General features: G+C 51.5%; 1 protein-coding gene across 1 annotated transcript in view; it reads right to left on the minus strand.

Moving 5' to 3' along the window:
• Nucleotides 1-917: 917 nt before the first annotated feature.
• CTXN1 (cortexin 1) overlaps nt 918-22,229 on the minus strand; it is a 43,971-nt gene continuing 22,659 nt past the window's right edge. The window contains exon 2 of the mRNA XM_032799198.1: nt 918-1,662. Within this exon, the coding sequence (XP_032655089.1) occupies nt 1,197-1,451 (255 nt within the window). The 5' untranslated portion in view covers nt 1,452-1,662 and the 3' untranslated portion in view covers nt 918-1,196. The remainder of the gene's footprint in view (nt 1,663-22,229) is intronic.

Consider the following 22,229-nt stretch of genomic DNA (forward strand, 5'->3'; position numbering starts at 1 on the left):
GCTCATCCCATCCTGCCAGCCCGTGGCTATAACCTGACAGGGAGTCTGGCTAGGCCCATGCCTGACTGCAGCATCTGTCTCGCCCTGGAAGGCTAGCATGGCCCTGGGCAGGAGGCAGGAAGTGAGGCCCTGTTCCAGACAAAGCTCCATCCCCTCAGCTCTGCTCCCTGTGCCCTGGGCAGCTGGGAAGTGTCAGCCTCACCTGATCGAGCACTTGCAAGGGGAGAGCATCCTCCACCCCACTGGATCCAGTGCCTCTGGCGCTGAGCCACTGGCAGGCCTGGGAAAGGCCTCTGAGAGCAGGCCCACAGCTCATTGGGGAGTGTTAATTCCTTCCTGTCACTGCAGCATCCCCAGGGCAAGCGGGCCAGGCTGCCTGGTGCCCTGCAGCTCTAGCCGGGGCTCCGTAGTTGGCTGTGGGGCTGCACCTTTGGTCAGAGGCGTTTTCTCCAGCTGGGGGTGGTGGCGTTCGCTACAGTGTAATGCAGAGCGGAGCCAATAGGGGGTGCTCCACCAAGGAGGGAGCTGTGCATTGATGGCACTCAGGCGGCAGGGCTGCCTTGTATGTGGAGCAATGGCTGCATGGGGCAGGCACGGGCAGCATCCAGCTGACAAGGCATGGGGTACCCTGCCTGGGGACTGTTAAACCAATGGGAAAGTCACAGAAGCCAGCACTTGAGGTGCCTATCACAACCCCCTGCCTCAACAGCCAGGGCTCAGCCGTGAGGCCACCTGGACACAGAACCGCACAGCCCTGTCCTGGGTGACAACGGCAGACACCATGCTCAGGCCATGTCTGGCACAGAGCCACCCAGCCCAGAAACCCTGAGAAACCTGCCCTGCCCCACTCCACCCCAATAGGCCCCGCCCCTGCCCACACAGGCCCCACCCCATGCCCACCCCCATAGCACACAACACTGAGAAGCACGGTAGAATGCCATCTGGGGGAGGGGGGCCTGTTTTGAATCTAGGGCTCGCCAGGCTCATCCTACACCAGACACCCCCTCACCAGACCCCCCAAATATCCAAGCTGCGCACGGTGCTGCAGCCTGAGGAGAAAATGGAGAGTGCCTAAAAAAGAGACAAACCCAGGCAGGCCCCTTCCACCCTCCCAGCTGGCAGCATCCCTGGGGGGCAGGGTAGAGTTCCACAGAGAAAGGCAGGGGCAGGGGTGGCGCACTGAGCTCCTGGCCCCACTACACCAGCGCATAGTCGAACTGGCCCCTCTCCAGCCCCTCCTTGTGGTCAGTCCAGGATGAGGCGGGCATGCGGCTGTAGGGGTCTAGCAGGATGCGGAAGCAGCGCACCATGAGCATCACCAAGAAGACCAGGAGGAAGATGACGAAGGCGAAGACCGTCTTCTGCTCGGCGTCCATGCCCAGGCCGGTGGCGGGGGGCTCCACCAGGGAGGGGGACAGCAGTTCATAATCCATCGTTGACGCATCATTCATTGCCGTGCCGTAGCACGCCCGCCACGCAGGGAGCTGGGCCAGGGTGCGGGCTGGTCACACTGCAGCCATCCTCCCGGCCCACAAGCACACTGGCAGCCAGCTGGGGATGAAGCCAGCTCTGGATTGCAGCTGTGCCAGTGCTCAGAGAGCAATCGCCTGCCCAGGGCTAGTCCAGGGCTAAATGGGGCCACACGACTCCAGCCAAGAGCTCCTGAGAGGGAAAGAGAAGGGCATGAGGCTGTTTGTAGGTAGCCCACACACCAACACACTCAACATGTTCTGCTAAAGCCCAGGGCTGTCCCCTGCCCCGCTGCTCCTGACCCTCCGCCCCAGCTGCTGGCTCAGCACTGCCGCACCCAGACCCATTCCTCAAAAGTGTCTTTCCAGCCCTCATGCTTGCCAAGGGAAGCTTGAAAATCTGGTCCCTCAGCATGACCTAAAGGCTGAAAAAGCGAATGGCACAGAGAGCCCGACATGCATTCTTTATAGCTCCCGATTTTCATGGCGGTAGGGGCTGTCTCCTGCCTGCTGCACCCTTGGAGCTGACAATACTGAGCATGGCATGCCACATGCAGCGCCTGACACCAGGTATCCATGTGCCCACCTCCCTGCAGGCTCAGGCCATGCTTGGAGATGCTGTAAACCTGGAACAGCTGCCATGGAGCGTGCATTCCACTGTGTGCCCAGGGTGCCAGCCCATGGCACTGATGGGCAGCGTGGGGAGGGCTGCATTAGCACTGCCCCATGGTGTACCTGCTCTGTGCAGAGGCCACTTTAGGGCTCTCAGCCCAGCACTGCCTTCACCCCCTTCGTTCCCAGAGACCAAGCAAAGCCCCCCCCAGCACATGTCATCTGATGGGGCTTTGGCAGCTTATTTCCTTGGGTGACTGCACAGAGCTGATCACTCGAACACGACCCACGATGACTGACATGAGCAGAGGCCTCTCCGAGGGGTGTTACCAAAACCTGTAAGGAAATTCATCCTCCCCATCCCCCACACTTGGTGATTGAGGGCTCAGAGCTCGACCTAAGGGCAAAGGTCGATGCTCAAGACTCCTTAGCAGTGAGATTTGTGGCTGAAGAAGCAAAACACTCAGCCTTTCCTGCTGGGCTCTGGGGCCATGTTACCTGCGGGTAGATCTTGGCGCACAGCAGGGAACAGGCTTGCTTTGGCCTCTGTCATTCCCTGCATTTCCCCTTCATGGTGGGGGTGGGGGGGAAGTTTCTAACATCCACAGGGGTCACCAGGAGCAGGCCAGCCTCGACAGGCCCACGGCGGGTCAGCCCAGTTCACAGAGCAGCCAAGACAAAGGCCCCTTTAGCAGTATGGGCTAGTGGCTCAGATACCTGGGTTCTGTTCCCACCTCAGCCACGGCTGTGGGACCTTGGGAAAGTGTTAGACTGAGCTCTCTGGGGCAGAGCAGGTCTTGCCCCAGGTGCCTGAACAGCACCCAGCAGGATGGGTAGCAGCAAAGAGAATAGCATCTGCCTCACATTCTGAGGACACCGAATTCACTTGCAGTTGGAGTGTCTTCATGTTAAAGCAAAGCCCAGGCCTGCCCCCTCCAGTGTAACTCATCTGGCACTACTCGGAGAGCAGACGAATCAGGCCCGAGTGCTAAACGCCCACAGCGTTTTGTGTCACTGACGACGGGGGACACAGGGGCCAGGCAATGCGAGGTGGCGTTTCACGGTCCATCCCCCAGCCTGACAACTAGGCTCAGAGAGGGTCCAGCTATGAGCAAACTGGGGCAGAATGTGGGGACGGCATCAGTGCTGACACTGGCTCAGCCCACAGCAACCAGTCCTGGCAACTCCAGCCGCACTGCCAACCTGCCACGGCTCCCCATGAGCCGCTGCCCAGCCTGGGCCTTCCCTCTAGGCACTACCAGGATTATAGTGCAAAGTTCTTCCGCCCCAGGAGCAGAAGCTGCACTTTTCTGCGCTCGGCAGTGCACCAAGGCACCAGCCCTGCCAAATCCCATGGTTCCCAAGCACTGCTGTGAAGTGCACTCTGCCTGCCTGAGCCCAGAGATGGAGCGGTTCCTGTGCAGCAGCCGGGCAACGTGCCCCTATCTGTGCAGTGGGCTGCACACGCTACTCCCAGTGTGCCAACCTCCAGCCAGAGCAAGGAGAGGCTAACTGCACAGGCCAGCTTGAGCTAGAGAAACGGTGCAGAGCCAGACTGCCATGTCCCGGGGCGTGCGGGCATCATGTGGCGGGGTGTGTGTGTATAAGTCCCTAGGTATGTGCTTGTTGGGCTGGGGTGGGGGGTCACATCTCTTAGTCTCCCTGTGCCTCTGTCTCTCTGGGTCTCCCTCTGGCCCAGCCAGACTGTGCATGGGCCACAGGTGATGGAGAAACTTGCCCCCATGTGGCTGTGCAGGGGCGGCTTACAGCAGGCCCCTGGTTCCCACACACTCTGCAGAGCTGTGCCCTCCTGCTGGATCCAGAGGAGGAGGAGGGGCTATCATAAGCATAATTCCTAATTCTGAACCTTAGAGTTCAGAAAATAAGATGCTAGTATGAAACCTCCAAGCTTAATTACCAGCTTGGATCTGATAGCGTTGCCACCAGCCAAAAATTTCCAGTGTTTGGCTCCCTCTGGTCTCCCCAAAACCTTCCCTGGGGGACCCTAAAACTCAGAAGCCCTGAGTCTTATCACAAAGGGAAATAACCCCCCTCCCCTTGTCTTCTCTTTACTTCCTCCCCAGGCTTCCCCTCCGTGGGTTATCCTGGAAGATTACTGTACTTAAACTCCTTGAATTACAAAACAGAGAGGGCAATTTACCTTCCCCCCTCCTTCTTTTTCCCCCTCCCAGTCTTTCCCTGAGAGAGACCGTAATCCTGGCACAGGGATTTCTATCCCCTAGACTCACTTAGAAAAGAAAAATCCAACAGTTTTTAAAAAAAAAGCTTTAGATAAAAAGAAAGAAAAAGACATAAAAATGTTCTCTGTATCAAAGTTGACAATATACAGGGTCAATTTCTTAAAAGAAAAATGAATAAACAGCCTTATTCAAAAAGATATCCAATTTAAAACATTCCAGCAACTACACACATGTAAATACAAAAAAAAACAATAACAGCCTATTGTTTTCTCTATCTTTGCACTCACAACTTGGAAACTGAAGATTAGAAGCTTGAAGATAGAAAGATCCCCTCTCATAGCCGAGAGCCAGACAAAAGACACAGACCCAAACATTCCCTCCCTGAGCTTTGAAAAATCCGGTTTCCTGATTGGTCCTCTGGTCAGGTGTTTGGTTACCTCTTTGCAGGTGAAATAGACATTAACCCTTAGCTATCTGTTTATGACAGGGGCCATGGCTGCCTCCCTTCTACACCAGCCTATGGCCTGGGGCTGGTGCCAGGGGAGCAGCCTGTGCCACTCAACAGTTGGGGTAAGTTGTGCAACCCCAGTGCATGGGGAGGAACTAGGACTAGGCCAGCTCCACCTGTCCCTCAGCCCCTACCCCTCCATTCAAGGCTGGTGGCTGAAGGCCACGCTTGGGCCCTCTGTGTCTGGGCATTTGTGCTCCCTCCTTGTGCATCTCTAAACAAGCAGAAGAACCTGGATCCCACTGGCTGCTCCATGCAAAGTGCTAGAGAAGCTGGAGTCACTCTGGTCCAGTGAACTGGGCAGGCCCCAGCTGGGGATTGGTCCTGCTTTGAGCAGATGGTTGGGCTAGATACCTCCTGAGGTCCCTTCCAACCCTGAGATTCTGTGATTCTATGAACAGCCACCCCCTCCCCGGCTGGGGAGCTTTGGGGGCACGGTCCTTTGGCTACCCTGGGTCAGGAAATGTCTAATAACAAACCCATGAAGCCAAGGGCAGCAGCATCTGAGGGGGAGGGGGCGGAGGGGTAGGAGAGGTAAGAAAGTGGCTCGGTGTCCAGGCCAGAGCCATAGAACTACCCAGATGTCATCCACCTCCTGGAGCACGGTAGCACAGCAAGCCAGGCCAGGCTGCTGCTGGGAGGAGCCGCTCACCCCTGGGGCACGGGGCTGCCAGACCTTTTGCTCCGTCAGCAGAAGGGAAGGTTTTCTCCTCAAGAGACCCTTGCCCCATGCTCCTCAAAGTACCAGCTTTACTGTGTAACTGTCCCCATAGGGCCTGGGCAGCATGACGCAGGGGTTTAGATGCCTCCAGGCACAGAGAGGGACCTAGTGGGACTGTCATAAGCACCCAAGCAGGTTAGGGCCCTGGTAGGCTTTGAAGCCAATGGGATGTAGGCCCCTATCTGTGCACAGCCGCCCTGTGCTACTGGACAGGAACTGCAGGGGCCATGGAGCAGAATCACTCCTTCGCCGTCCCCACAGCAGATCAAATGCCATGCTGCAGGCCAGTCTCCTGCCTGGGCCGCTCCCCTGCCAGCCCACCGGTCATGGGACACCTGGCAGCCCCAGAACCAGGCCTGGGCAAGCCTTGGGATTAGAGTGTCACATCTTAGCCCAAGGTTAGTGCCACAGGGGCTGAGGTGCACAGTCCTTTGAACACCGGGGAGCTTCCAGCCCCATTTGCTGCCGAGATCAGCCGGGCTCAGCCCAGAGTGGCTAAGCCAGGCATGGATGGGCGCATGCCCCATGGGGACTGTGCCCGTGCATGGTCACCTCCCCATTCCCAGCTCCACTTTTGAAGCTTGGACCCAAGCCTGGAATACGTTAGCTGGCAAGAGGCTAAGACACTGGCCTCCAATGCACAGCACCATGTCTGGGGGCTGGAGGGGGCAGTCCCAAAGAGCTGAGCATCCTCACGGGAGAGCTCTTGGCCAGGGACTCTGCTTCCACCATCAGATCTAGTGATGGGAGATGCTGGGTTGGAGTTACTGCTGGAAATGTGTGACTGAAATGATGGCTCTGGATTTATGCAGAAGGCACCTGGATGCCTCAGCGAGAAGCCCTGGCAGACGCCCAGCCACACAAGTGGTCCATTTCCTAGACACTACTGTGCTAATAAGCTATGGTCACATAAACATCACCCTATACCGGAAACCCACTGACCGCTATATTTACCTACATGCCTCCAGCTTCCATCCAGGACACACCACACGACCCATTGTCTACAGCCAATCCCTCAGACAGAGATAAACACCTACAAGATCTCTATCAAGCATTCTTAAAACTACAATATGCCCCTGCTGATGTGAAAAAACAGATTGACAGAGCCAGAAGGGTACCCAGAAGCCACCTACTACAGGTTAGGCCCAACAAAGAAAATAACAGAATGCCACTAGCCATCACCTACAGCCCCCAACTAAAAGCTCTCCAACTCATCATCAAAGATCTACAACCTATCCTTAAAGATGATGCCTCACTCTCACAGATCTTGGGAGACAGGCCAGTCCTCGCTTACAGACCTCCCCACAACCTGAAGCAAAAACTCACCAGCAATCGCACACGATACAACATAAACACTAACCCAGGAACCTATCCTTGCAACAAACCCCGATGCCAGCTCTGTCCACATATCTATTCAAGTGACACCATCATAGGACCTAATCACATCAGCCACACCATCAGGGGCTCTTTAACCTGCACATCTACCAACGTGATATATGCCATTATGTGCCAGCAATGCCCCTCTGCCATTTACATTGGCCAAACCGGACAGTCTCTACACAAAAGAATAAATGGACACAAATCTGACATCAGGAATCATAACATTCAAAAACCAGTGGGAGAACACTTCAACCTCTCTAACCACTCAGTGACAAACCTGAAGGTGGCAATTTTGCAACAAAAAAAGGTCAAAAAGAGACTCCAAAGAGAGACTGCTGACCTTAAATTAATATGCAAATTAGATACAATTAACTTAGGTTTAAACAGAGACTGGGAATGGTTGGGTCATTACACTAATTGAATCTATTTCCCTATGTTAAGTTCTCCTCACACCTTCTATGGGTCATCTTAATTATCACTTCAAAAGTTTTTTTTCTCCTGCTGACGATAGCTCATCACAATTGATTAGACTCTTCCTGTTGGTATGCATACTTCCACCTTTTCACGTTCTCTGTATGTATAAATATCTCCTGTCTGTGTGTTCCATTCTATGCATCCAAAGAAGTGAGCTGTAGCTCATGAAAGCTCATGCTGAAATAGATTTGTTAGTCTCTAAGGGGCCACAAGTGCTCCTGTTCTTACTGCGTGGGAAGGACATGCTGGCCTGCTGGCAGCCGCGTGCTGGAAGTCACCCTTGGGGGTCCATCCCAGGGGACTCTTCAGTGTCTGCTGAAGGGAGCAGCTGCCACTGGAATTCACACAGGGCGAGCGCGTCAATCATCAGCTACTTCATGTGAGGGGCTGTAAAAATGGAGGTCTCCACAGTCAGTTGCTGCCCAGCCCATGTGTGGTGCTCAGGCAGCGCAGGATCAAAGCCGGGTGAGAAGACATAGCCAGTGTTAGCTGGCCGGAAGCAGGCTGAGCCTGGCCCTGAGTTCGAGACGTTACTCTGCCCTCAGCAGCCTGCACCTCAGGGTTCAGTCCCCTGCTTCCTCAGCACCCCGGAGGCAACACAGTGGACCCCAAGTGGGGAGGGAGTCGCAGGGCTGCCGTGAGCAGGTTCGGACCCCTGTGAAAAAATTTTTCGGGCCCCTCAGCAAGGGCGGACCAGCTAAACAGGGCCGATGAAGCCAGGGAAGCCAGGCCCCGGTAATTTGTACCATCTTCCCCCACTCTCGTCGGCCCTGGGAAGTCGCCCAGCAAAGAAGCAATCCAATATCCTCCTACTGTAGGTCACACAAGGCAGGGAAAGCATCTACCTTACCCCTTGTGAGCACCAGGGGGTGCTCACTGCAAGGGGGCCTGGATACAGGGGAGTTGGGGGTCCAGGGGCTGAAACTGCTCAAGACCCAAGTCGAGGGGCAGAGGCCTGGGTCTCACCTACCCAGTCCAGGCGGGAGAAGGGGGACCTGTTTTCTCCCCACAGAAGCTTTGGGGGAGGCTAATGCCCCCCACAATATTTCCCCTTTTTCCCCTCCTTTCCCTCCTGCTATCAGACCCTGAGACTTGGCTTCTCCACCCCGCCTGGCAGAACGAGCCCCAGGAGCAGTGCCCCATGGGGGCTCTCAAGAGGGGAGCAGGATGGTCTCCTGCCTTTCAGTTCACCTCTGCTCTGGCCCATCTGCGCTCTCACCCCTGCCTTCCTGTTCACTCTCTGCCCCCTTTGCCCCCCAGACAGAAGGGCTGAAGGCCTGTGTAGGGTGGGGAGGGCTCTGTTCTCTCTGCAGGGCCCCAGTCCCACCTGCGACACTGACCCACGCCCCTTCCAGAGGGATCCTGAACACAGGGACAGCCGCACATTCTCCCCCACGCCCCTCATAGAGGAGCCCAGCTGCTCATCACAGTGTATGTGCTGCCCTCCCCCACTGCACACCACCACCCAGACACCTGCAGATCCCACTGCTGCCAGCCTGGATCCCATCCCATCCCTAAGTACCGTGCTGAGGAGAAGGGGGCTGAGCCCTGCGGAGCTAACGGTTGGGGGAGGGGAGATACTCAGCACCCACAGCAGCCGAGCAGGCACCTCACTCTTTCCAAAACACAAGCCCAGATTTCCAGAGCTCTGAGTGAGCGGAGGATGTGACGGAATGTCTCCCTGACAACGTGTGTGTCAGCTTCATGACTGATCCCCCCTACACAGAGCCAGCCCTGAACCAAACCCAGAAACACCAGCACCTGCCTGTGCAGGACTCCACTGCCACTCCCAGCCTGGCTCCCGCTCTAAGGAACACACTCCTGTAATCATTGCTCCTGGGACAGCCCTGTGCAGCCAGCGGGGATGAGCCGCAACTGAACTGCTCCTGCAAAGTCAGGCACTGATCCCAGACACTGGCTTGAGAGTGACCCTCAACAGCCTGGGAGACTGCAGTGGCTGATGCTGCAGCATGCTGAGTTCCCCCAGATGTGCTCCAAGCCCCCCTGCTCCCAGGGATCTGTGTAAAACAGCCCACCACCCTGTGCACTCAGTGCTTAGCCAAGTTGTACAGACTGGGAAACTGAGGCCCAGCCAGCCTTCCCCCTGGCCCCAAGGGAGTTGGTATCACAATGAGGTGGAACACAAGTGTCCTGATTGCCACAGGACCACTCTGCTCCCCCCACACGTTCCCCAAATCAAACTGCTTTTACCTTTTAACACAAGACATCCCCAGGGCCACAATGAAAGGGCCAAGCAACTGGGGTGGCTCCAGTCCCCCCGAGGAGAACATGTAAACCCTCCAGCCGGGCGCTGTGCTCGGCTGGGCCTGGGAAGAAGCACTCTCCTAGAGCCTTGTCCCACTTCCGCAGGCCCCTGCAGCTTGCTGCTCCACCTCATTCAGCTCATTCTGTATCAAATGATTGGCCGATAGATAATATGGCAATTTTTAAAAGGGGTGATCTCAGAGATGATCTCAGCAATTACAGACCAGTAAGCCTGACTTCAGTATGGCCAGCTTTTGCATTTTGAAGTTGTTGCTCTCTTGCTTGGTTTTGGCAGACTGTGTACAAAATGTACTGTGTTTCTCTGTTATGATGTCGTGCAGAGATTCCACTACATCAAGACAGACTGCATTCCGACAGTCATTGGAGCCTGGGAGGAAAAGTGTTCAGCATCCACCCATTGTGAATCAAGGAAGGATGTTGTTACCACCCTTCTTCGAAGCTGGGTCTAGAAGAACTTGCAAGGCCCATGACCAAAACAAGCAGCTTTTCAATACTCCGTGAAAATTCCAGTAAGTAAGCTAAGATAAAGGAAGGTCTCTTTGTTTGGTCCCTCAGATTTTGTTGAACTTCTTCAAGATGACATTTGACCATGACACATGATTGTGCAAGGGAAAAGACGGCCCATTGGAAAGGTCCTTTCAGTAGTGGCAATAATTTTCTCGAAACAACAGGCAGCACAACTACAGGTGTTGTGAAAACTCTCAAGCATACAAAGCCTTTGTTGCAACATGTCAGCTTACAGATACATCTCTTTTGCCTTTCATCTAGATTTTTTTTCCACCAAACTGCGGAGCGAGTGACTACGGCCGGCGAGCAATTTACGCCAGACATGCAACAATGGGAGAAAACGCTATCAGGGGCAATGGAGCCCATCAATGTTGCAGGTACTATTGGCTGGACGTGACAAGAGATTGCTCCATTGAATTGATACAATGAGACAAGCAAGAAGCTGGTAGACATGAATAGGACTAACTATACATAATGTTTTGGTTCTTTTGTTTCATAATAAAGTTTATTTATGTAACCCTTTTGGCTGATTTTTGTGTTACATAAACTTAGGACGTGTGAAATATTATCTGAAAGCAACAAAACACGATGAAAGACCTAGGTTTACAATTTATGATTAAAATCTGCAATCTACACAATATAGATAGACATAAATGGTAAAACTTAATTCTTAGAACAGAGCGCCATCAGTTGTGTTTTTATTGTCATATTTGAATTTCAGACATCAAAATACATTAATAAATACCACATTTTATCTTCTGAAGCAGCGATTCTCAAAATTGTAGTACCAGTGTATCGGAAGCTGCTTTTCCATATTCAGATGTACTCCACTTTTGGACATTAGTTGTGATGCCCATGTAATGTACTGGCTCCTGGTCCCCAAGACTGATGAATCGCAAAGAGCCTGAAGATTACCAGTTAATGCTATGAGAGTGAAGGGAATATGAAGCCAGAGCTAAACCCAGCCGCCGGGTTACTCGTGTGTGGGCTGGAGCTTCTGCTTCATTGACTCCAATTGGTGCGGAGCTCACTGGAAGCTGGGCTAGAGACTGGGCCAAAACTGTCCTGGAGATTCTTGGGCTGTTTGTCCCTATCTCCCCAGCCACCGGCCAGTCAGCTCTGCGGCAAAGTGGGAAACCTGGCTTCTTGCCAACCCCCCACCCCACTAACTGATCCCCAGTGACCTGTTGTGGTCCGGGAATGAGGGGAGGTGCAGTGGGAAGAGCTCGCGGAACCAAACCTGCTAGGCACGCCCCTTCATCCAGAGGGTGGCTGGGACAGTGCTGGGCAAGACCCACGAGCAGTCTTGGGCACGGGCATGGCCAGGTGGGAGGGCTCAGTGTGTGCTCCTGTGCTCACATATGGCCCCTGGACCCCAGGACGCTCACTGTGAGGCACCATTGGGCCCAAAGTGCAAGTCTGGACCGGCAATAATTTCTCCTGCTGGCACCGAAATCTCCCCTGTGGGTTTAACCTGAGCCATTCAGCCTGTGCCTCCCTCAGGACCCCACAGAAACCTCGTCTGCGCGAGAAGAGGGTCTGGGTGGTATGGAGCCTGCCAGTGTACTGGGTGCTCCCAATGCCCCAGGGCTTGTCCCCACTCAGCAGAACTGCTGAATCTTGTGAACCCCCCCACAGCACAGGGCCGGTGCAGGTTCCAGGGCAGAAGCTGTAGGAGTGCGAAAATCAGGATGTGAACTTGCAGTCCATGTGTGTCGTGTCCATCCATCTGTATTCCCATAGAGCCTACTAGTATAGCCAATTTGATAGTTTCAATACCCTCTTCATTCTCCGATTTGAACACTGAATTCATGTTTTCTGCTCCTCCACAAATCCTGGCAAGTTCGCTGATGTTAACAAGAATCGGTTTCCTTTTTAACTGATTTGTCCCTTTAAGCAATTGACATCTCCAGAGAGGATATTTTTTTAGTTTTCTAGGAACTGAATCTTAACAAAAGCGGCAATCAAAATATTTCTTAATAACGCCGAATTCATTAACTGCTTTATTGAGCTGAGTCTGTCAAATTCCCTGCAAATTAAGAGCCGATTCTCTGCCGTATGAGGAAAAGCGCATGTCTCCAGTGATGCGATGTGCGGGAGATCCGGCGAGCAGAGATGACCTTGTGTGTAACTGTGGTTTGAGGAGAGACACCGCTAGCTCCGCTTGGCGGGATTGGGCTCTCTCTGTCATCAGGTGAGCCCAGTGTTAGGCGAGTAATGGACCAGGTCCCACGTGTGCTGAGGGCCTGGCTCTCTGTTCTCCATTGGCCCCTGTGCAGCGATCCTGCCAAAGAGTTCCTACATTGGTTCGGGACAGGGGTCCCTTGCAGCCTGTAGAGGGTGCGGCTGGGGAAGCGAGCTGGTTAGAAGACTGTTCCGTTTGCCCAGCCCCAGGCTGGCAGTTCCCATTTCAGCTACCTCCTAACTAGGAGGTTGCGGACGTGGAGGCTGGGCAGCTCTGCTTACTCAGGCATGTCTATCTGCGGGCTGGGTGCAAACCATGCAGATTGGGCTGGTGAGGGGAACCATTCCACACTGCCAGGGCCCGCCGCACCTGTACTTTGCAGCAATGCCTTTGCTGTGGGCAGTCAGCCAGCTCTTGCCGTCTCCCCAGGCGCGAGAGTGCACTCTTCATTCAAGCGCCACCAATATGATGAGGCGAGTTGTCATTAGCCCCATGTTACGATGGGGAAACTGAGCACAGCCACGGCATGACGTTGCCAAAGTCACCCAGTGTCAGAGCAGGTAGAACGGCACAAAGCCCCATTCTCTGCTACCTCTTGGTGCCTCTACTATAGGCCACCCAGTGCCTCCCTCGAGGTCTGGCCGGTGTGGGGCAAATGTGGTGCTTCACGCCCCGATGGGGGCTCTCCTACTGGATGAGTGCCACTGACAGCCTCCAGCCACTCCCCTCCACCCTCGGCAGGGGCAGACCCAGGCCTGTCCCCTGGCTGGGCCCCTTGCCCTGGGAATGCATGGGTGGGCCCCACAGCCTGCTCTTGACATGCTTAGTTTGCTTCACTGTACTCACTGTGCACGTTTCCCCCAGCCACAGGTTAGGCAGCTCTCCCTGAAGCAAGGCCAGCAGTGCTCTCAGGCCCCACCGCTCCTCTGGCGACATGAAGGTGCATGGGGGTCCACTCCACGAGGAGTCATGGGAAGGTCTTCAAGGGAAGCCTGGGGAGGTACACTCTGCACTTCATCCACCACACTAGGGAAAGCAGAGGCAATTCTGTCTCAGTCAAGTTCTGGGCTATTGACTCAGAATGTTGGAACAAGCAGATGGCGAACCAGGGAGGAGCCCTGGATTAATAGCAAACCGATCAATAATGCACTGACCTATTGTTCTCTCCACAATAATAGAAATACAAACACAGAAAGGATGGAGAGCAACTGGAGAACACCTGCGCTTGGGAGGAAGCGTTCATTGCTCTGGAACAGCTACAAACTAACCAAGGGCTTTGAGCTAAACGCTCAGCATGCCAGCATAGCCGATGTTATGGCAACCTCACAAGTAGGAGTCACTTAAGCCCAGCTCAAGTCTGCTGATTGTTCCTGCAATGGGTTTGAGTGGTTAAACTCTACCTGTTATGAACTAGGTTCATTTTAAAGGGGCAAAGGAACGTCCATCCCCAGTGTTCATTTTATAAGAAAGAGAAAGCAGTGTTGACAATAAGCCTCGTCGAAAATGGTGCCCTAATTTGACATTTTGTTAATCTAGTGTCCTAATCTCCTGGGGGTGTCCACCACCTAGTGGGCCTTCTTTGGGAAACCCGTCAGAAAAGGAAAGGAAAAAGAACCATTCCCCAGTGTTATATTAAAAATATCTTCCAGTTTCACGGTTATGTCATGGGTCTTAAGTCTACCTTTAAATTTCTGCGGGCAATTTGACCCAACGGCCGCGGAACATTCCAAGGTCACACAGAGAGGTTTCTCCCATCCCGCAAGGAATCCCGTGCACAGTGGCCAGACGACGTCTGGCACCCCCCTTCTATGGCTCAATAACTAGCGGGATTAGCAAGATCCTCTGTCCTCTCTTGGCATGCCCCTAGTTGTGCCTCCTAGCCCACGCTCTCTGCTGCCACCTGGTTTGCCCTCGGTAGCCCGTCTACACTGCCTTCGGTATGGTTGACTAACTAATGATGGTTGAGAGAGATCGCAGTATGTTCTGAGCGGAGGGATCTCCTGCTATTTATTTGAATGGTTCTCCCTTTGTCATGCAGAAATGTAGAGGTTGGAATTTAAGCCTGTCTGACTGATTGAAGAGGTGACTATAGACAAAATGTTCGTCCCTACATTTACTGACATGTTCACCTATCTGTCTTTCTTAAATAGAAGCCACTGCGTGATTGCCTATACCTGCAGTACCACTCAGACATGCACACTTAGAGCTGGCTCTCACTAAAGCCACTTTTTGTTCTTGCTCCCCTGCGCTACGTTAAGCATCAATATTCTAGTGAAAGATGTTACCCAACAGCTAACAAGAATGCAATCTCGGAGAGATAATATATACGCCAATGCATCCCTGCATTTCTGGTAATTCAATTCCCTTGCTTTCATTCGTCTCCCTCAAGATGCACGTTCAGGATGTTATGTATGGAGACCTCTCATAGAATGATGCCCTCCTAGAGCCTTTGGCGATTGGTAGATAGGTTCTTTAGCTTTCACAATCTCTTAGCAATGAAACCCATTTTCTCGAATGCAGTCAGGTGTAGTTGGGAAGATCACTGGAAATATCTGGAACTGGTAAAGGATGTATTCTTCCCAGGGAGAGGCTAACGGTACTGGGAGGCGGATGCTGCGATCCTGACGGTTGGAAATGAGTCGCCTGGTGCTCCAAGAGTAGGTAGGGGCGGTCACGCCAGGTCTCTCAGTGGCTCCCAGGCTTCTGACTGCAAAGGTCCTACTCGAGTGGTCTCGCTCGCAGACTGGCTGTTGACATAATGGGGATTATACATTACTGCACAAGTCCGCAGCAGGACATTCCGATAGAAGATCCTGGCTCTTGAATCAGATGACGAGAGACACTTCAAGGGAGAAGTTCGCTCTCTTATGCTGCCTTTCATCAGCAGCCAGCCCTCCTCTCCCTCTTACGCCGTAAGACTCCAGGAATAAGGGTCTGAGGTAGATGCTCCCGACAATAGTATGGTAGGTTCCAGCGGTCTCAAGTGGATACCCGAGATTCATGTTCCTAAGAGCATTCCATCTATCGCTGGTCAGGTACCTCTTTAGTTTACTCCTGCCACTCGTGTCTTGCATGAGCAATGCGTACCACTGGGTTGAACAAGCCACCTACAACTGTTGCATTGAAGACTATGTTTCTTTAATGAGAACTTCAGCATCAAGCTTAACGCCGAGATGGTTGCTGGATGGTAGGATGTTAGTCCTTTGTTCGTGCCATGGATTCTATTTCAGTACGGCGGGTATCTGTCGTGGATTTGTGTAAGTCGGTGGCACTGATTCGCATATTCCATTCGTGAACTTCCGTTAGTTTGTTTCCTCCCTAAGTATTTAAAGAAACCATTCATTAGTGGATGCCCATCCTTGTGTTATTTTTGTATTCCACTTGTAACTGCTCTTGTACCTCGAGTACATTGCAGCAGGTATTCATATCCTGATATGGCTGAGCTACTCTGGAATTTCCTGTCGAAGTTTCTCTGTGCTGAATAACCGTTCGTTGTGTGAAGAATCTTCGGTACTCAGACTTTTCCTTGTGAGAATCCTCCCAACACAAGTTTCTGGTTAGCTCCATTTGTGGCCTTGCTTAAAGCCTAAAAGATCTTGCTGCTCTAGCAAACTCCTCTGCCCTGCCCAAAGAGGTTAGCGCTGTGTGTAGTTCAGGAGTTGTACTACTGCGTTGACCAATTTTGTCATGCTCATCTCCTATTTAACGTCAGAAATTACGAGCTCAGAGAATTAATTTTATTGGCAACCCCCAACGACGCACTGTTCTGGAGAACTCGCTATTTGAACAACCTTACTTTTGTGACACTTCCTTTACCTGCCATTAGCTAGAGCCAGATGGGAACTGGATTTTCTGTAGTCAGTAAGACTTGATGATCTCTTGAAGCTATGTCTCTCCCGTTGCCGCGCAAGTAGCGATGAAATTGAACTTTGCTCCACAACTGGAATATAAAAAGTGTAGCGGATTGAACATTTTTAAAAAGTTACAATCAATGTAATTTATGAATTGATTATTTTTGGTTTCCACGGGACACTAAAAGCCAATACCTATTAAGAGTTCGTTCCATTCTGAAACAAGTCAAATTGAGATGTTTTAATGTTTCATATTATCACAATGCTGGATTTCAGGTTTTTTTCCTACACAAAATTGTCGAGAATCCTGACAAACATCTGTTGACTGAACATTCCTTTTTAGTTCTAACCCATCTCTCTCTGCTCCGCACACATTTTCACAGCTTACTTAACATGCTAGAAACATGAAGCAGAGCATACATTTCGGTCTAACAGTGAAGAACATTAGTTAACTGGGAGTCTCCTTATTACTGTTCACAGTCAGGCGAATCAGCGGTGGAACTTTCCCAGTCCTTTCAGTATGAAGTGTCTGAGTAATCTCGCCCTTTTCTTGCTCTCGTGTACTCTTTGACTGTTGTTTGACCACTCACACTTGTAGCGAAGACAGATAGCAGTTCAACAGTACATTCTTTAAATCACCGCATGTGAATGTCCTTGTACAGGTGTCTAGGTCGGACAGTAGATTTGGTTTTTTAATCCTTTTCTCTTCCCAGGGCTGAGGCAAAGGGCCGATTTTTTTAGGAACTCGTCGAGACTTAGATGTAATTCTCTGGCTGGGTCTTGTCCCTGGCCAGTCTTTCTTCCTCACTCAGATACAAAAGGTGCGTTCTTTAGGCTGTGGCAGTGCAAAGCTTCCTCTGTTTCTTAATGTCCGGGTCTTTTTTCCTTTTAAACTAAGAGTTCTGTTAATGTTAGTTTATTGTTAGACTGAAATTCGGAGATCTATCTGAGCTGCTTCTGCAGGCCAGGGTGCCAGGCCTATAGGGTAATGTGGGTACCTAGGACGGTTTTCAAGTCCCCCGGCTCCTTACAGCGGGAGGGCACCGACTAGAGGAGCGGACCTGAAGGGAAACTGTTCGTCTGTTGTGTGTTTCGACGACTTGGGCACTTGCGTGGTATTGAGCGGGTGTGCACTCTGGGTTGTTCCCACAGAGCATCTTTTTCCTCTTCTGTGCTAGGACTTGTGGGAGCAAGAGGGGGCTCTGTCGAGGACGATCTACCTGTCCGTTCCATCCAGGGGCGTTTGCTGGAAGTAATTGCATGAGGGAAAGGAATTGGAATGTAGCAGCTGGGTGTATTGAATAATGGTTTGATGGAGCTTGTTCAGATCTAGTTGAGATGGTATGGGGCATGACAGGCGGGCCTGCTCGAGGGTTATTTGCCCCCAGGCGGGGGGAAAAAAATAAATAGTGGATTGCGGCTTCGGCGGTTCTCTGGTGACCACAGCTTCATTCTTCAGCACCGATTTGGCAGCAGGTCTTCCCTCAAGAGGATCTGAGGGCCCCGCGGCCCCGAATTGGCCAAAGAGGGACGTGAGGTCGTGCACCTGGTTCGACTATGCGTTAGGCGCCCAAGCAACCTGCTTGCCCTGCGCTGAGTGGCCTGGGTGGCCTGCTTGACAGGCCCAGAGAACGCTGCCCCGCAGGTATTTAAGCTATTATTAGGGAGCTATTAGAATAAAGGTGTGATACAGAGTTTGATGTGTAGTCACTGGTTCATCGGGGAGACATACGAGTATGGGGGGACGCTGGCAATTGGTTTATGGTTCAGCATATAATACACGCCTGTATGTTCCCCCAATGCGGGGAGTGATACGGTGGGTGGGAGTCAAGAGTTTGTATGGGGGCAGTCGATGAGGTACGTCGCTCATATAGTGGGCTACACACTCACAGTCAATTGGGTATGAGTAAGCAGGCGCTGGTATTTAGTGGGGACAGCGCTGCCCATGGGACCCATCACAGTGGTGCGACATCAGATTTCTGCCGCTAAGTTGAGGACTGCGCGGATTATTGGGTTTAGTAGGGGGGGTGGTGTTGTATCCAACCTAACTATATTCCATATTTCACTGTGGGGGTTCATAGTGTCCACCTCTGCCAAAAGCTACGACTAGGTTGATTGTCATGGTTATTGTGCAATGTTTATATGGCGAAAACCTGTAGAGTATGTAATGTTAGGATATTGTGTTCCAAACTTGTTGAGAGTAACTTGTCACCTGAGGCCAGGGTCTCAGAGCTGACTCATCACACTCGAGACATTAACTCATGGGCCTAGGAGAAGGGCCTGTGGCATTTACAAAAGCCAAAAGACCTCAAGGAAAAGTGCAATTACATCTAGATGGCACACTAGGCTAAGACGCTCCCGCTAATGTGTAAGGAGAAAGGAGACCTGCACAAGATGTTATCAATTCACTCCAGGAGCACTCGCCCTGCCAGTGGGAGCCAGAGCTTGTCCTCATGGAAGCATGGATCCCAGCTGCTTTGGCAAAGGACAGTACGTTAAGGACCGACATTGAGTGAGAAATCGAGCGCCTTAGGACAGGAAAGAACTTATTTATTAGTGGTTAGCGGAGGTGATAGGGTTTGTTCCTTATGTTTTTCTTTGACTTGTAACTCCTTACGTTTCCAAATCCTTATATCTGCTTGTAGTTTGAATTCTAGATTCACGCCTACTGGTAATACTTCCAGTTTGGTTTTTACTATGACTCATTGATGCCTTGTGCTGGGAGTGTTAAACTGAGGGTTGAAACCAGTGAAGTGGGGGGCGTTGCTTTCCGAGGCAGTAGATTGGTTTGTTTGTGGCTTCAGGAGACAGGTCTGGGAATTGTGGTGGTAATAAAGCGACCGATGTGTAATTCGCGCCAAGTCTGTCCTGGGCTGAAGCAGGGTGATAGTGCCAGAGCTCAGTGCAGTGAGCGCAGTTGGTCCTGTGTATGGCCACAGTTGCTCCGTTGTGGGGAAGGGTTGTCCCCAGAGTGGCACAGTGAAGCTCCCTCCATGTGCGCAAGTGGTGCCATTCCACTCGGCACCTTAGTTAGGCTATTAATTCTTATATTCAGTATATAAGTTTTGTAGTGTACAGTACTCTTCTTTAGGGGGGAAAGAGCCTCTTGTGTGTCAAACCACAAATGCTCTGGGTTGGTAGGGAATGGCATAGGCGCGCCGGAAGATCGCTCGTAGGCGCAACGGGGTAGTGTCTGCATCACGGCGAGTGCGTATTTGGTGGTTTAGACTCAAAGAGGTGGCGGCTCGTAGACCAACTGTGCGCTTCGTAGTGCGTTAGCCAGGTCGTGGTGTGGGCAGTACCTGGATTAAATCATGGTAAGCTAGGGGTCCAGCGACCAGGTGGAGGCGGAGTACATATAGTCTTGCTGAGATCTCTGCATATCTCTTTATGTCCGGCAGGCTCCAGGTCCACTCTAAGAGGACTTAGCGCTCATGTGATCGATGTATATGTGCCATACCCCACCAGGGCCCCTGAGAGGTCCACAAATCAGATTTCCTCTGCCATGTGTGGCAGCTTATAATGGATGTTGGGTCATTTTGGCGTGTTCAACTGCGCTAGGATATGGGCGGCAGGCAAGATAGTGACTCAACTAGGCCGATGTGCGTTAGTGTTTGTCTGAGCCAACTCACACCGTGGCCGTACTAGACTCGGATTGGTCAGCACGCTAACTGTGTCATCAACCGACGAAAGGTAGACCGGATAATACATGAATCAATAAGGATATATGGCTGCAGAGATAAGATCTCGGACCACAAGTGCATATATGGCTCTTAGGCGTCGACTCCCCCAGTATTCCTGGTCTACCGACATGGTGACTCTCACCTCCAAGAGAAGGCGCCAGGGGAACTCGCAATGAGGAGACACATCTGCGATCGCGAGGCACGAACAGGGTGTATCAGCCCTCACCCATACCGATTCCCGCGTTACTGGGCTCACATATAAGATGGTAATAGCTCTAGATCCTCTTCCCATGGATACTGTATGCTAGGTTCTGAACCTCCGTATATGTATGCAGTTCTCATTTGTTTCCTCATTGCCTCCCTTCCGACATCCAGCGCCGCTCTGCCACTCAGCGTCCCTTCGGGACTGTGGCGATTTGGTAGTGGCGAGCTAGTTAGGTTTGCTTGTAGTTAATTGGTCTATTACACGCCTGGCGGTGTTTTAATCTGCGTGATCTAAATAGTTGTTTCATGCTTATTTGCATTGGTGGTTACTCAGCAGTTTCTTGTGTTATGAGGAGGGTAAATTTAAACCTTCGCGTGATTTACTGACTCGCACAGCAGTTCATGAATTAAACCGTGCTTGTCATAGTGTTCTCCACCTTATCTCATCTTGTATGCCAAGCTAAAAAATCCCTAAGTTCTTTCTTTAATACTCCTCGCCATCAACTGGCTCTGTATCACTACCTCATCTCAGATAATAGGCTTAAGTTTTGTGGTCTCCATGACCATCTCTGTGAGCAATCATATTCCAATAACATCAAATATATCGACTTTCTTCTTCCAGAGATCGATGTGTGGAGTGAGTATTTCTGCATCTATTCCTCAACATAACTGCATGCATAACAGCACAAGTGACTCTCCCAAGAGATGGAAAAGATACCAGATTGTGATTTAGAGCAATGTGGAATCTTGTCTGTTCTATGATGCATGGCCCAAGGGTATGCTCTCCCTCTTTATATGTATATTGCGTGAAATTTTGGTGGTGTTTGCTCTTCTCTAGTTTCACTCTTGTCTGCACATTTAGGCCGCCGACTCTCCTGTTAGTTCAGTGTCTTCGTGGAACAAGTAAGTGCCATATTGCGACACTTACACACCATTGCTTTGGGTAAAAGTTTGGCTCCCTTATTCCCACGGTGCTTTGCTTACTCACCATCACTATCTCACCTTGTGTCACTATACCAGTGCCAAGCAGCCATACTCGACAATTTCTCTGACGCTTCTCCTCTCAGTGCTGCTGCGTCAATATACATGTTCGTGCATTATTCATGAGGTAGTATTAGCTCAAGATTCCGGTCATTTTAAAAAGGAGTTTCTGAGGGTGTTAGGGTTGCATGGAATGTGCCCGTGCTCAGGGGAGGAGTTGGGGATGACCGCTGGGTGCTGGTCTGGGTCGAGGATATTTTGTGACGGCTGGAATAGGGGTCAGCTGGCGAGTGGGGCAGGGACTTTGGGGAAGGTGGGTTTGGAATGGGGCGCATAGGCAGGTGGGGGGGTAGAAGGGGGCAGGGCCAGGGTTGGGAGTGGGGGCAGAGTAGGTGTCGAGCTAGCAACCGGGAGAGCACCAAGCAGAGTTGGCACTAAGGCAGCTGCACATTAGATGTGTGTTCAGAGATACTATCCAACCATGACTCTAAGATCTCTTTCTACGTGATAACAGCAATTTAGCCCACATGTTAATGTATGTTGGGACGTATTTTTCCTAATTGTGGAATTCCACTTGTGCATTATTCAACATTGAATTTCATCTTGCCATTTTGTTGTCCCAGTCACCCAGAGTTTTGAGAAAGAGTCTCTTCTTGTAGCTCTTCGCAGTCTGCCTGGGTAGTTTATAGTTTGATCACCTGCAAATTTTTGGCTCACCTCACTGTTTTACCTCCTTTTCTAGGTATTCATTATGAATATGTTGATAGACTGGTGCCCAGTAAGATTTCCCTGGGGATCCATCTATTTACCTCTCTCCATATCAGAAACTTGACCATTATCCCTACCCTTTGTTCCTGTTCTTTAGCCAGTTACTAACCGGAGAGAACCTTCCCTCTTATTCCCATGACTGCATTACCTTCTGTAGTAAGATGCCTTTGGGGGTTAGGGAATCCTTGTCAAAGGCTTTTCTAGATAAATCTAAGTACACATGATCCACTGGATCCCCCTTGGTCAATGCTCTATTGATCTCCTCAAAAAAGAATTCCAGTAATAGGTGGTGAGACATGATTCCCTTTAACAAAAACCATGTGACTCTCCCCAACAAATTATATTCATCATGTGTCTTGACAATTTTTGTCTTACTATAGTTTCACCGGTTTGCCCATG

The sequence above is a fragment of the Chelonoidis abingdonii genome, chromosome 11 (genome assembly GCF_003597395.2).
Source record: "Chelonoidis abingdonii isolate Lonesome George chromosome 11, CheloAbing_2.0, whole genome shotgun sequence".
Taxonomy (NCBI): domain Eukaryota; kingdom Metazoa; phylum Chordata; order Testudines; family Testudinidae; genus Chelonoidis; species Chelonoidis abingdonii.